The sequence below is a fragment of the Elephantulus edwardii genome, unplaced genomic scaffold, assembly GCF_000299155.1.
Source record: "Elephantulus edwardii isolate Elephantulus edwardi_28Jun2011 unplaced genomic scaffold, EleEdw1.0 scaffold00004, whole genome shotgun sequence".
Taxonomy (NCBI): Eukaryota; Metazoa; Chordata; class Mammalia; order Macroscelidea; family Macroscelididae; genus Elephantulus; species Elephantulus edwardii.
Window position 1 is genome coordinate 38528454 of NW_006399754.1, and position 13652 is coordinate 38542105.

Here is a 13652-nt window from a genome sequence, read left to right on the forward strand (position 1 = left end):
GACTCGACCACACATAACAACAGTAACAACACTGCTCTCTGAAGCTGTCCAAGTGCGTGTCAGTCCCACCGTCCTGCTGACCAGGCTGTGTCATTTATTCCAGGTTCTCGCCTACACGGAGGGACTTCACGGGAAATGGATGTTCAGCGAAATCCGAGCTGTCTTTTCTAGACGTTATCTCCTACAGAACACTGCCCTCGAGGTGTTCATGGCCAACCGAAGTAAGTCCACTCACAGACGTGTGAATGAAATGTGTTCATGCTGTGGACAGGCCACGCCAGGGCCGTGCTTGTCCGCTCTGCGTGGTCCCCTTTGCCGTGCCCTCATGGAAGTAGAGTGCAAAGAAGGAAAATGAGCGTGTGGGTGCAGGGTCCGCATTTCCCTTGGAGAAAGCTGTCCACTTGTCCTCCTCACCGACAGGTTTACGTCCCAGAGACCTGGTCATGGTGTAAAAATGGTTCTGGGGAAAGGACGATGACCACACCAGAGCCCAAAGGGAGGGCTCCCTCCAACATAGCTGCTAGGCCCCTGCAAATGCTGCGTGGCCAGCGCGTCCCTGGCCTTCCCTCACGGCCAGCTCCGTTCTAGCCTCACTTGCTGCCCCAGGGACACGGTCAATGCACCAGCTCGCTGGGGAGCTGGCTTTTTATTAAGACTCATTTTTAAATGCAAAACGTCTGATACCAAAGATGGCAGGTGCCGGGGTTGGGCCGGAAGCTGACGCGCACGATGATGTGCTTTAAAGAAACGAGGGTGGGAGCCCGAGGATGGTTGTTGAGACTCCCGATTAGCTCTCGTGGCTTTGCAAGCGCTGTTCTTCTTTCCACTGCAGCCTCGGTCATGTTTAATTTCCCGGATCAAGCAACAGTGAAGAAAGTTGTATACAGCTTGCCGCGAGTTGGAGTCGGGACCAGCTACGGCTTACCGCAGGCCAGGTAAGGTCGTGTGTTCACGTTTCGGTGATGTGCTAACTTACTGAGTCTCAGCATGACGGAAGCAGCGGCGTGGTCACACCTTCTGGAGCAGCTCAAGAGCTGAGCCAGTTCCTTTCTTAGCATAATCATTTGAGTGAGACAGAGACAGAGAGAGAACAGGCCTTAGACAACCTCCTTCCCTGCTGTGGAGCTGGAAGGAGCTGAGCCTCCAGGGCTTTCAGAGGCGGGACCTTCCCAGGGAGGGCCTTGTCCACCTCCCCCATGGAGCTGCTGGGCAGTTTGAACTGCTGGATAGGGTGCTACCTGGGCTTAGCATGACACCTTCCCACAGACTTTGCCCCCAGAGCTCCTGTGTAACTGTAGTTCAGAGAAGGAAGCTGATATCCAAGAGATTAAGAAGGAGCCCTGGTGGTGCAGCAGATAAGCATTTAGCTGCCAACCACAAGGCCAGAGGGTCAAACCCACCAGCCACCCCATTGGAGGAAAGCCTGGCCCCATGACCCCCGAGGAGCCTGGGAAACCTGATGGGACAGTCCCCTCAGCACTTGGGGTCATAAGAGTCAGAATGTTCTGGACAACGAAACCACCAGAATATCAGGCCAACCAGGCGCTTTTGAGAATTTCCTCTTGGAGCCACTGTCAGAGCTGTCAGAGGGTTACCACATGGGAGTCCCCAGCACCGCCCCCTGCCCACTGCGCCACCAGCTCCCTGTCTGCATAATGAGGGTGTAATTGCAGCGTGCCGCTGAGGCCCAGCTTGTGCTGTGCCGTGCATCCAGCCAGCCGTTCACTGAAAGCGGACTGGCTGAAATCCGGTGGAGGGTCTTAAGAAGGACATTTCCCCGCCTTGCAGACCCTGTGGGACAGGTCTTTTCTAAGTTGATCTCCGATGTTGTTAGGTGCCGTCGAGTACGCCTCATAGCAATCCTTTCAACAAAAGATCTAAACCCTGTTCTGTCCTGACCTATCCTCATCCTTCCTGACACACAGAAGGCCATTGCAGCAGTCACCATGTCAATCCACCTGGTCAAGGGTTTTCCTATCCTTCACCAACTGTCCACCTGTAGACCGTAATTAAAACAAGTTTTGGTTGTTTAAATATTACAAGAAACATGTCAAAAACCTCAAGATGTTTTTACTTGCTCACTCTGTAATAGAATATACATTTTGTTTTTACAAATGCTATTTAAAAGTACTTTTATTCTAAAATAATACAACTCTTCGAGTTTATGAATGTCCCATCCACTGCTGGAGAGGCATTCCATCTTTCAGGGACCCTCCAAGGCCTTTCAAGGCTGCGGGTCTTTACCAAGGAGATTGACCATCTTTCAGCAGCTGGATTGGAACCCCTCACCTTTTAATTACAATGTAAGGATCACTAGTGAAAATGCCGTTTTAATAATTTGGTAAGCCTTTTCTCTTGGCAGTTTATTTGATCCTGGTGAGCATGGATTGTGCTTTGAGTGACATTTACAGAGTGGACTACTGTCCCCCTCAGCGGGCACACGTTCTGTTTTCTGGCTTCCGCTGTGCCCTCAGGTCACCCTCTTCCCACTGGTGCTCCATGCTGTTTCTTCCTTTTCCTCTTTCTGTCCTGCCCCTTACTGCGTTTTCAGCTGTATCCTTGGACAAATGCTTATCTTGCTGTTTTGAGATCATCACTTTTGAAATATTAGTTTGTTGAAAGATATTAGTTGTCCAAGTAGACCACATAGTCAGGATGTGCAGAAATCACTAGGGTCCATGTGTCACTTCAACACGAAGATCTTACCTTGTTTTGTTTAACAGAGAGGATGTGGAGAGAGGACTCTTGATGTTGATTCAGAGGCTCGGGAGTATTAGACACTTTCCTTGGCTCAAGACCACAAAGTGCCCACGGCCGCTGCGCACACACAGTGTTCTTACCCAATGTTGTCCAAGTACCAAAAAGTATCCAAAGGATATCTCCTTGGCCTTCTCAGTTTATTCTGACTGTTGATTACCATCAAATTGGAACTAAGGATTCATAGTAGACCTTCTGCTGGGCTTTCACAGACGCTAAATCACACGGAAGAAGACTGCCCAGCGTTCTCTCACAGAGCAGCTGGTAGATTTGAACTGTGTGCCTTTAGGCTGACAGTTCAACTCTGTACCACTGAGAAACCGGAATTCCCTTTTCAGTTTGGGAAGGTTTAAAGGAATCTCAAGGAGCCCGCGTGTGTCCCAAGGAACCCCTGTGTCTTCTAAGGAGCCGTAGTGTCCCCTAGGGTCCCTGATGGGTTCTTGGAGCCCTGGTGACTACTAAGAGCCCCAGTGTCTTCTAAGGTGCCCTTGTGGCCTCTAAGGAGCCATGATATCTTTTAAGGACTCCCATTAATTTGGATTTCTGTATTCTTGCTTGTTTATCAGTGTTTTAATTTAAAGGCACTTGTCTGTCAGTTTGCTGTTCAGGTGAGTAGTTGTGATGTTGAAAGCTGTAGCACTGGTATTTCAAATGCCGGAGATGTCACTCAGCGTTGACAGGTTTTAGTGGAGCTCCCAGAGTAAGACGGGCTAGGAAGAAGGCTTGGCCTTCACTTCTGAAATAGCAAGTCTCTGAAAACCTGATGAGCCTTAGAGGAACATGAACAGAAGTAGTTCTAGAGGCAGAGCCCAGGCTGGCAGTCAGTCAAAATGAGTGGAGCAAATGGTCCCTGAAATTACAGAGGAGAAAGAAAAACCCACAATAACAAGAGACCGTAGAAATCGCACTGGATAATTGAGAAGCCAGACAAAGATAAGAGATGCCCAAATAAAAGAGCTGGACAGATTTCGAAGGGCATTCAAGAAGACAGAGCCAGCTACGCTAATGCAGTGTGCAGAGACCTCATGGAGAGTGAAAGGGAAGAACTCGCTCAGCACTTCTCAAGCTGAAGGGACTGAAAAAGAAATTTGAACCTTGAGTTATAATAACAGAGATTCTATGGGGAAATCCTGGTGATCCAGGAAGCATCAAAAAGAGGTGGAAGGAATACACAATACAGAAAGAGTTGGCTGACATGGAAATATTTCAGGAAGTGCCATGTCATCAAGAGCCAGTGATAACTAAGGACGACATTCACGCTGCACTGAGGCACTGGCAGAAACTAAGGCCCCAGCAATCCTCAGCACTGTTTGAAATGTTTCAGATGACAGATGCAGGCTGTGCCAGGAAATTTGGAGAATGGCTGCCTAGCTGAAAGAGGTCAGTGTTCTCATTCCTGGGAAAGGTGACCCAACAGAATGTGGAAGTTACCAAACAGTATCATTAATATCAAGATGGAAGCAAAATGTTGCTGAAACCATCAAGAAGTGGCCAGAACAGTACAGAGAGAACTGCCAGACGTTTGAGCATGGTTCAGAAGAGGCTGTGGCCGCAGGGACGTCCTTGTTCATGCCAGATGGATCCTGGCTGAAAGCAGAGAATACGTGGTTTCCTGCGTGTCTCCACTGGTGGAGCACCCGGCACGGTGCTGATGGCAGGTGAGACCCCGTCAGCTCAGCTGGCGACCCCCTCAGCTACCGTCGCGCTGCCCCGACCAGTCCAGCAGAGCAAGGCACGTGCCCAGCACGTGCACAAAGGTGAGCCCCGGGGCCAGGTCCACTGAAGACCTTAGATGATGAAGTACTTCTAGAAAACCAGCGTCACAGGGAGATGCATTTAATCTCTCAAAACGGAAATGCATTTATTTCACCGGGCTTGACCGCATGGAATCGAGGCTTACAGGACACCTTCCTGCCTTTCTCCTTCCTCAAGGTGTTTGCTTTACCATCAGCTAAGGAGTTTCCCCCAGACACTGGCATCAATCACTTCACAAATGGCTATCACTCAGAATCTGTCTCTTTTTAAAAATAATCCCCCGCCTCTGGAATCTTTCTTAGCAGCCTTGTTTTTTAGAGGTGATTAGGCAGTTCCTGATGGCCAGGTACCACGCCCTTCCATGGCTGTAACCCTGCCTGACCTGAATGGTATCACACCTTCACGTGCCCTTTCACCTACGATGGACATCAGCTTGGTTCTCATCACGTGGCGCAGCCTTTGACTTCTGGGTGAGGATGACAAGGCTGTTACATAGTAACCTGGCTGACTTTTGAGTGCTGGGATTGAACTTCTCCAAAGTGTCTTTCCATGGCCATTGTCTTTCTGATTACTGTGTAGTCCATCAGGTGAAGTTTGTCCATGTAAATGAACGTTCTTATGTGCTGTCATGTCAGAACCAACTCATCAGTGGCTCGCAGTGGATTTTTCAATAGAAGATGGAAAATCGTGAAAGGATAGATGAGTGAATAGAGAAATACACAAATAGTGATGGATGCGTCGTGCATTGTAGTGGGTCTGTCGCTTCCAGTGCAGCTTCCCTGGACCACTGTCTTTAGGAATACCATCACTCCCCTTTCATTCACTGGGGACAGCACAGTTGGTGTCATTCAGCTGCCTCAACCCTGCTAAAAAGGCATGGCTTGGGTGGCCAACCCTCCTTCCTCTGGGGATGTGGGCGGTGCCTGGAAATCCCACAGTGAAGTCTGAATCTCTAACTCTCTGACCTTTTTTCCTTAACTCTCCTGGGACAGCTGTGTCCTCCACAGCTGTGTGAGCTCCTAGGGACCTTCTGGCAAATTGCCAATCCCCAAAACGAGGGCTGGGAAGTTCGAGGTGGTGAAGAACTATTAATGTTGAGACTGATGGAGTGGTTTAATGGTAAATTCTGGGGCATTTCTGACCTTTGCATTGCAGTAGTTGATCTGTTGTTATTCTTATTGGAGCTGACTGTATAGCAATACAACAGTAGATAGAAAATAGATGGAAGGATAGATGATCAATGGATAGATATGCAAATAGGGATGGGTGGATGAATGGATGGATAGATGCATGGATGAATGGATGGATGGATGGGTGGGTGGATGGATGCATGGATGCATGGATGCAGGGATGGGTAGATTCATGGATGGGTGGGTGGATGGATGGATGGATGGTGGATGGATGGATGGATGGATGGATGTTTGGATGGGTGAATGGATGGATGGATGGGTGGGTGGATGGATGCATGGATGGATGGATGGATGGATGAAGGCAGTAGAGAAATTAATAAAGCTAGTGAGTGGATGATGATGGGTAGATGCTTGGACACACACATTTGTGGACATGTGCTTGGTACATGAAGTCTCATTACTTTAGAGACAACCTGTATGCAGAGCAGATTATCCGAGAGGCTGGGCTCTATGAGGAGAAGCGTGGTGTCAGGATTGGTGGACGATCTATCAACAATCCGCATTAGGCAGATGCCACAACCCTGATCACTGAAACTGAGGAGGACCTCATGCACTTACTGCAGAGGGTCAAGGACTGCAGCCTTCAGTATGGACTGAGGCTCAATGTCAAGAAGACAAAGATTCTCACCACTGGAACAATCGGTAGCATCAGGATGGATGGCGAAGAGATTGAGATTGTTCGCAGCTTCAGTTTGCTCGGCTCCACGGTCAATACTCTTGGCACCAGCAGCCAGGAAATCCAAAAACTTATTGCGATGGGAAAGTCTGCTGTTAGGGACCTCTTTAAAGTACTCAAGAGCAACGGTGTCTCTCTGGAGACTAAGGTGTGCCTGATACAGGCCATGGTCTTTGCAATCACTTGTTATGCATCAGAGAGTTGGACAGCGACTAGGGAGGATAGAAGGAGAATTGATGCCTTTGAGCTGTGGTGCTGGAGAAGAGTACTGAATGTACCATGGACTGCCAAGGAAACAAACAGATTCATCCTGGAGAGGGTTAAACCAGGCTACTCCTTGGAGCAAGGATTCTGGGGCTTCGTCTGACATACTCTGGACATGTTGTAAGGAGAGACAGGTCTTTAGAGAGGGACATCATGCTGGGTAGAGTAGAGGGACAGCGCAGGAGGGGAAGACCCTCTATGAGGTGGATTGATTCAGTGACTGGGGTAATCGGGATGGGTGTGTCAAAGGCAATGCGATTGGCACAGGATAGAGCAGGGTTTAGGGCTGTTGTACATAGGGTCACTATGAGTTGCAAATGACTCGACGGCACATAACAACAACAACATCAAAGGCCAAGGAAGATGTCTGGATGCGGTAAGCAAAGGCCCTCTAGTGGGGAATCCCTTGGACTGATCAAAGTCTAGGATACAGTTTGTCTTAACGTTGGGATTTGTCAGTTTAAGCAGAGTTTCTCCAACACCAGGAAGATTATCTAAGCCCACACCAGACTGACTTTTCAGTGACTGTGCTAATGTATCAAGTTCACAAGCAGCGGTATTGACTTGAGAAGTCACTGAAGCCACTTCTTAGAGACCACACGAATAAATCAGATGGTTGGCAATGAGCAGCCTTTGGAGAGGGAGGGGATGCCTCCGTTCAGCTGGCTCGTGTAGTGAATACGTTTCCAAGGAATTCATGTCAACAGCCTGAGATCCTTTTTCCTGAGCACGTTCCATGCTAAGGACTGTGCTTCTTGTTTGAGTTTATAGCATTTTTGCCTTTCATTCTTAAAACAATGCGGTTCCTCTCCCACTTTGGAGCTAGGAAATCTTTATTTAGATGAGTCAGTGTGCTGATGATGGTGGCACGTTTCTTAGTCTTCACCCTCTGAGGATGATGCCCGTGTGGAGACAGAAAGGCATCACCCAGCATGACCATCTTCTAGACTCCATACCAATCACTCATTGATTTGTGTGTCCCCTGCAGTCAGATTGCTTTGCGTTTGGTGAGCCGCTTCCTTTTACACTGTTCCTGGGGACTGGACCTGGTGTGTTCACAAGATCGACCATGTGAAGAGGCTGCCATCAGCTACACTCCTTGACTCTTCTCTGACCTTCCTTCCCTCCTCTCCTTGTCTGTCCTTTCCAATAGTGAAACAGACACAGAGCTGACCACTGAGCCCAGTTGGCTTTCCAAGGCTGTACATTGTACAGGAGAAGATTGTGCATCTGTCTCTCAAGAAGCCACAGGCAGGTTCAGACCTCTAAAGCCTTTAGGTGAACTGCATTGCCGCCTACAGCCTGCACCACCAGAGCGCCCTGTGGTCGATCAATTCCTACGTGTTGTAACCCTTCCTCAGTTTCCCAAAGCCGGGTATCTTTACAAGAGGAGACAGTCCATCTTCCTCCCATGGAGTGGTTGGTGAATGTAAACGACTAACCTTTTGGTTATCAGCCTAACACATCACTCACCAGGCCACCAGGGCTCTGCCTTGAAAGCACAGTGGAGGGTTCTGATGAGTTGGAATCTACTTGACAGCAGGGAATTTTTGGTACAGCCCAAAGAGGAACTCTGGTGTCATGTGGTTCTGTTGTTCTGTACTGTGGAGTCAAAACCTACCCATAGCAGACTCTCCAGTGGGTTTTCAGAGACAGTTAATTGCACAGAAGAAAATTACTCATTCTCCCATGGAGTGGCTGGTTGGCCTCAAACCGTGTGCCTTTGGGGTTGGAGCACAGCTTCTGGCCACTATGCCTCCAGAGCTCTCTGGTGGTACAGGCCTTTAAAACAGCAAGCCAGTGTGGAGATGGTTTAATCTGTCCTTTGCTAACTCCACAAATGGGAATTGTACCCATCAACAACACTCACAGTACAAAACTATCTCCTCTGAGGTCAGACAAGGCCCTCCCATGCTCCTGCACCCTATTCTACTAATTCCAATCTTACTGCTATTCTGGTTAAAAAACCCATTGTGATAGCTTATAGACCATACAGAACCATGCTCACGATTATGGAGTTCATTAGGGAAGCTAACAGGATACATTTCTCAGTCAGGACAGCTTCCAAAATGTGCTCACAGACCCTTCGGCCCTCTGTTTATGGCTTTGGGACAGTGTTAAAAAGCTCTATTAGTCCTACCAACTATGGCATCTCCCCCACCCGTCTCAGTCCTCCAACAAACTCAGACAAAGGATCCTAGCTCTCCATTAAAGACAGGGTCCACATGCACACAGCCATGCCTCATCTCGATCAACTTCACACACGGGAACTGTCCCCATCAACAGTATCAGTAACACAAAACCTCCCATGCTCTCATGATTCCTCGAGGTGCCAGTCACAGGGTCAGCTCTGGTTCTCTGCTGCAGCTCCTGTAGGTCCCAATCTGGGTGGTGCAGGGAGTTTTGGTCCCCAAAGATGTGCACTGTCCATGTGTTCTGCTACCTTGCTGGTGGTAAGATTCCCAAGTACGGCTGCTGCATCTCCTGAATTTAATGGAAGGACTGGCCAGTCCGCTTGTGGGTGGACTAACACATCTAGTTGCACATTCCTGCCCATACACATGGTAGAGTCACAGTCAACGGCCAGGAAAATTAACCCTCGAGATCACAGTCCACACATGTTCTACCACTAACAGGCTGAGCGTCCTCTGCAGTTCAAGGTCACCAGCTGTGCTTCAGGAAGGTCTCCTCCCGTAAGAATCCACAGCCTCAGAACCTGATGGAGGGTTGCTGTGTATTGGCAGTGGCCCTATGGCAGGGCGTTTGAGTTTTAACTCTCATCCTAACAGAGCCCTGGTGGCACCATAGTTAAGTAATCAGTTGCTAAGTTCAGCAGTTCAAACCCACCAGCCACTCCACAGGGAAAAGGCCTGTTCTTAGGCCCAGGCAGATTCCAGCCTGTGCTGTGGGGAAGTTCTCTTGTGTCTCTTGGTTCATGGTGAGTGGAAATCAACTTGACACACAACCAGCACTTCATTTAGTGGGAGTACTGGTGGGAGTGCCCTGGCCCTGGGGGCATATTGGGTTACCTGTTGTTCTGTTAACTCTGAGTTCAAACCTACAAGCTTCTGTAAGGGGAAAGATGGCTGTCTGCTCCTGTTCAGATCTTTGGCTTCTAAAGCCAGAAGTAGGAATTTACTCAGCAGTCAATGGGTTTGGTTTTATGAGGTGACTAGTTCCCAGTTTTTCTCTTCATGAGATTGATCTACAGAATCAAAATGTAAGCACCAATCTGGAACAAGATTGTCGTGCATTGTGCATTGCATCGTGGACTGTGGGAGAGAGAGGGTGAGGGAGGAGGGAACTGGACAGCAGGGAATGAATGAAAACCCAGGCTTTCTGTAAAATTTCTTTAAAAATCACTGTTTTGTAAAAATGACAAGACCTAAGCATCAGTTTGGAACAAAATCTCTCATCTCTTCATGTGCTCCTCTTGTGCCGGCAGCGAGCCTGAGGAACTGAGTGGAACTGCCCCCCCAGGGTCACTGAGGCTAGAAATCCTGGCCAGGCGTTTTCACTCAGAGTGGCTGGTGAATTTGAACTGCTGACTTTTCAGGTAGCAGCTAAGCAGTTGAACAACTATGCCGACCACCAAGTCTCCCTCTTGCTCTCCCTTCTTGGCCAGAGGCCTGCAAGGCTGGTAGCCTGACAGCAGTTTCCCCCCAAAGTACCTGAACAACCCAGGAGGAAGCCTATTGCTCCCTTCTGGAAGTGGCTCTCACCTCCGTCGAGGTGCCCAGGACCTCCCTGTTGTCTGAGTTAAGAGTTCCTACATGGTCAAGCTAGACAGCAGTTTTTTCCCCAAATAACTGTGGGAGCAGCGCAGGCAGAGCAGTCCCACTTCTTGTCAGGTATGGGTTTTAGTAGGAAAGTAAGCTGGAGAGTGGGGGAGGCAAGGAATATCACCCACTGTGAGTCCAGGTTTTAGGCCAAGTTCCAAGGCACAGTTCCTCAGTTAGTCCAGGCTCAGGTTTCAGTTTAGCGGTCAAACCCAAATCATCCAGCAACGTTTGCCTCAGAGCAGGTCTAAGTCAGCTTCTCCTTCAGTCTATCCAGCAAGAACAGCAAAACCATTTATCTTTGGCCTTTATCTCAGGACTCCTCTGTTTACATCTTGCCACAGTTTCTCCACAGCAATGCCACAGTCTCTACCACCATCCCGTGGGTCTCCCTCAGTTCTTGCTGCCACAATTCTTGTTTGCCTCTAGTCTTGCCACCTGGTGTGGGAAGTGCTTTTTCCCTTCTCCTAGTCCCACAGCTGTTGCTGATTCATAAGACCGTGTGTCTGCAGTTAAAGTAGCTGGAGACCAGCAGGGGCTCACTGTAATGGGTAAAAAAATAAAAGGTCAGCTTTTATGCTAACATCACAGTACCTGAATACATACCTAGCTCGTGGGGAAAGCGCCATCTCCTGTGGTTTACAGCTACTGAAGGGTCAGTGCTGAGTCAGTTCCCACTTCACGGCACACGATAAAAACCAGCTTCCTGACTCACCTCCTGGCATAAAGTAGACCTCCTCACTTTACTTTGAGTTGCCCGTTGTTTTGCTCTTGCTCCCTTGTGAAATGCACATATGCAGCCGTAATATGCAACCCCAAATTCCTTTCTGATCAGCTCACGTGAAGAATTGTAAGCAAAGCTGCACTCTGAGGAGGGCACCCAAGTGGTGTAGCCTGTTAGGGTACCGAGCTGCTCTTCAGGAGGGAGGAGGGACAGACTGCTTCTGCAAGGGGGTGGCCTCAGAACTGCTGGGTCAGCCCCACTGTGCCCTCCAGGGTCGCAGCACCCACCAGGGAGCTTGCTTTGGTGCACAAAGATGATTCTTGGATGTCTTACAGATTGTCTGAGAGGGTGAATCAGAAACGAAAGGGAGGTGTGAGCTGCTTCGGGGGAGGTTGTCCCACGGTGGGTGGGTAGTAGCAGGGCCCGTTTGACAGGCCACCTTTGATGGTGTCCCCCTTGCAGGAGGATCTCACTGGCCACCCCACGGCAGCTGTACAAGTCATCCAACATGACACAGCGCTGGCAGCGCCGGGAGATCTCCAACTTCGAGTACCTGATGTTCCTCAACACCATAGCAGGTAGGGTTGCTCCCCCACCCACGTGTAGCATCTGTGTGTCATATTCCTTCGCGACGTGACTTGTGTGGACACACTTTTTCTGTGGGCCCCAATTTGGTGCCCAGAATTGGAGCTGTTCACACTGTCCCCACCTGGAGCTCACCCTAACTTGTGCAGGTGTTTGCTGGTACGAAGCCTTGAGTTTGCTCGAGGCAGCAGCCCCTCGGGAGTGTGGAAAGCCGAGTGTGCAGTGAGATCTCACCCTGCAGCCTCAGCTCATGTGTGCTCACAGCCGTGCTGACCAGCCTGGTCAGAGCCCCCTGAGGACAGATGACAGTGTGAGATGAGATCCCACCCAGGCACCCATGGTGTCGGTTAGCAGCAGGACACAGCTTTGTTTCTGCCACGTGCGCATGGTCAGAGGTTACCTACACTTTTCTAGACTTGCATACAGGGCTCAACTGCCCTCCCAGAGTTCACTTTACACCACTCCACTTCTGCCAATGACCTTGGTACCTGTATCACCAGAGGAAGACACCCAGAGAGCATGCTGCCTTTACGACAGCCAAGGCCCTTGGTGTTTGTTCTGCCGTGAGCCGGCAGGGAGGCAGACCCCTGAGACAAGCGAGCTGGCCAGGACCACGCGGCCTCAGGCTGTGGTCACTTCCGGTCACATGGCCTCAGGCAGCAGTCACTTCGGTGTGCCTGTGAATGCATGTCTACCTGGCAGTTACGGCTTCAGCCACTGGTGCTCTAGGGAATCAGTCCAAGTTCACCCATTCCTTATTCACTCACAGAGAGGGCCCAGAGCAGGTCATTGGAAGGACAGCAGCAGTGTCCGAACCTGGAGGGTGTTCCTCTCAGACGCCCAAACGTAACAACAATAACAACAACAACAACACCACACACACACACACACACACACACACACACACACACACGCTGTTGTTTTTAAGTGCCATCGAGTTGCTTGCAACCCATCGTGACCTGGTGAACAACAGCTCTGAACCCTGCTCTATCCTGAGCCAGGCTCATCATCTTGAACACTCCCACCCCAAATATCCCAGTCACTAAGGCCATCTTATCCAGGGTCTTCCTCTCCTTCGCTGTCCCTCCAACCTCCCAAGCATGGCATCCCTCTCCGAGGACTAGTCCTTCCTTGCAGCGTGTCCAAAGTATGTCAGATGGAGCTTCAGAATCCTTGTCTCCAAGGAGCAGCCTCGTTTCACCCTCTCCAGTATGAATCTATTTGTTCTCCTAGCTGTCCATGGTACGTTCAATACTCTTCTTAAGCACCACAGCTCAAAGGCATCAATTCTTCTTCTATCATCCCTAGTCATTGTCCAACTTTATGATGCATAACAAGTAATTGTGAAGATCATGGCCTGGATCAGGAGCACCTTAGTCTCCAGACTGACAGTGTTGCTCTTAAGTACTCTGGAAAGGTCCCTGACAGCAGACTTTCCCAATGCAGTTAGTTTTGTTTTATTTCCAGGCTGCTGCTACCAAGTGTGTTGACTGTGGAGCCAAGAAAACTGAAGCTGTTAACAATCTCAAACTCTTTACATATATATATATATATATGTATATGTACATATATATACATAAATATATGCAGATAGATGAACCTGAATATTTCTACTCATTCAGAAGAAATTATCACTATCATTTATGAAAGGGATGGCTTTTGTGAACAGATTAAGTACACACTGTTCTGTCTGTCATAATTTTAAAGGTTTCCTCCAGCCCACCTTCTGTCCCCTGTGAGGACCCCCCAGGCCCCCTTCAACCATACTGTCCCCTGTGAAGACCCCCTAGGCCCCCTTCCACCACACTGTCCCCTGTGAAGACCCCTCAGGCCCCCTTCCACCACACTGTCCCCTGTGAAGACCCCCCCAGACCCACTTCCACCACACTGTCCCCTGTGAGGACCCCCCCAGGCCCCCTTCA

The 13652-nt window shown here is 49.5% G+C and overlaps 1 protein-coding gene across 1 annotated transcript in view; it reads left to right on the forward strand.

The window, feature by feature from the left end:
* Positions 1–13652, forward strand: part of NBEA (neurobeachin) — a 924058-nt gene that overhangs the window by 745171 nt on the left and 165235 nt on the right. Inside the window, exons 45-47 of the mRNA XM_006879639.1 lie at positions 104–221; positions 833–935; positions 11608–11723. Coding sequence (XP_006879701.1) covers positions 104–221; positions 833–935; positions 11608–11723 — 337 coding nt within the window. The remainder of the gene's footprint in view (positions 1–103; positions 222–832; positions 936–11607; positions 11724–13652) is intronic.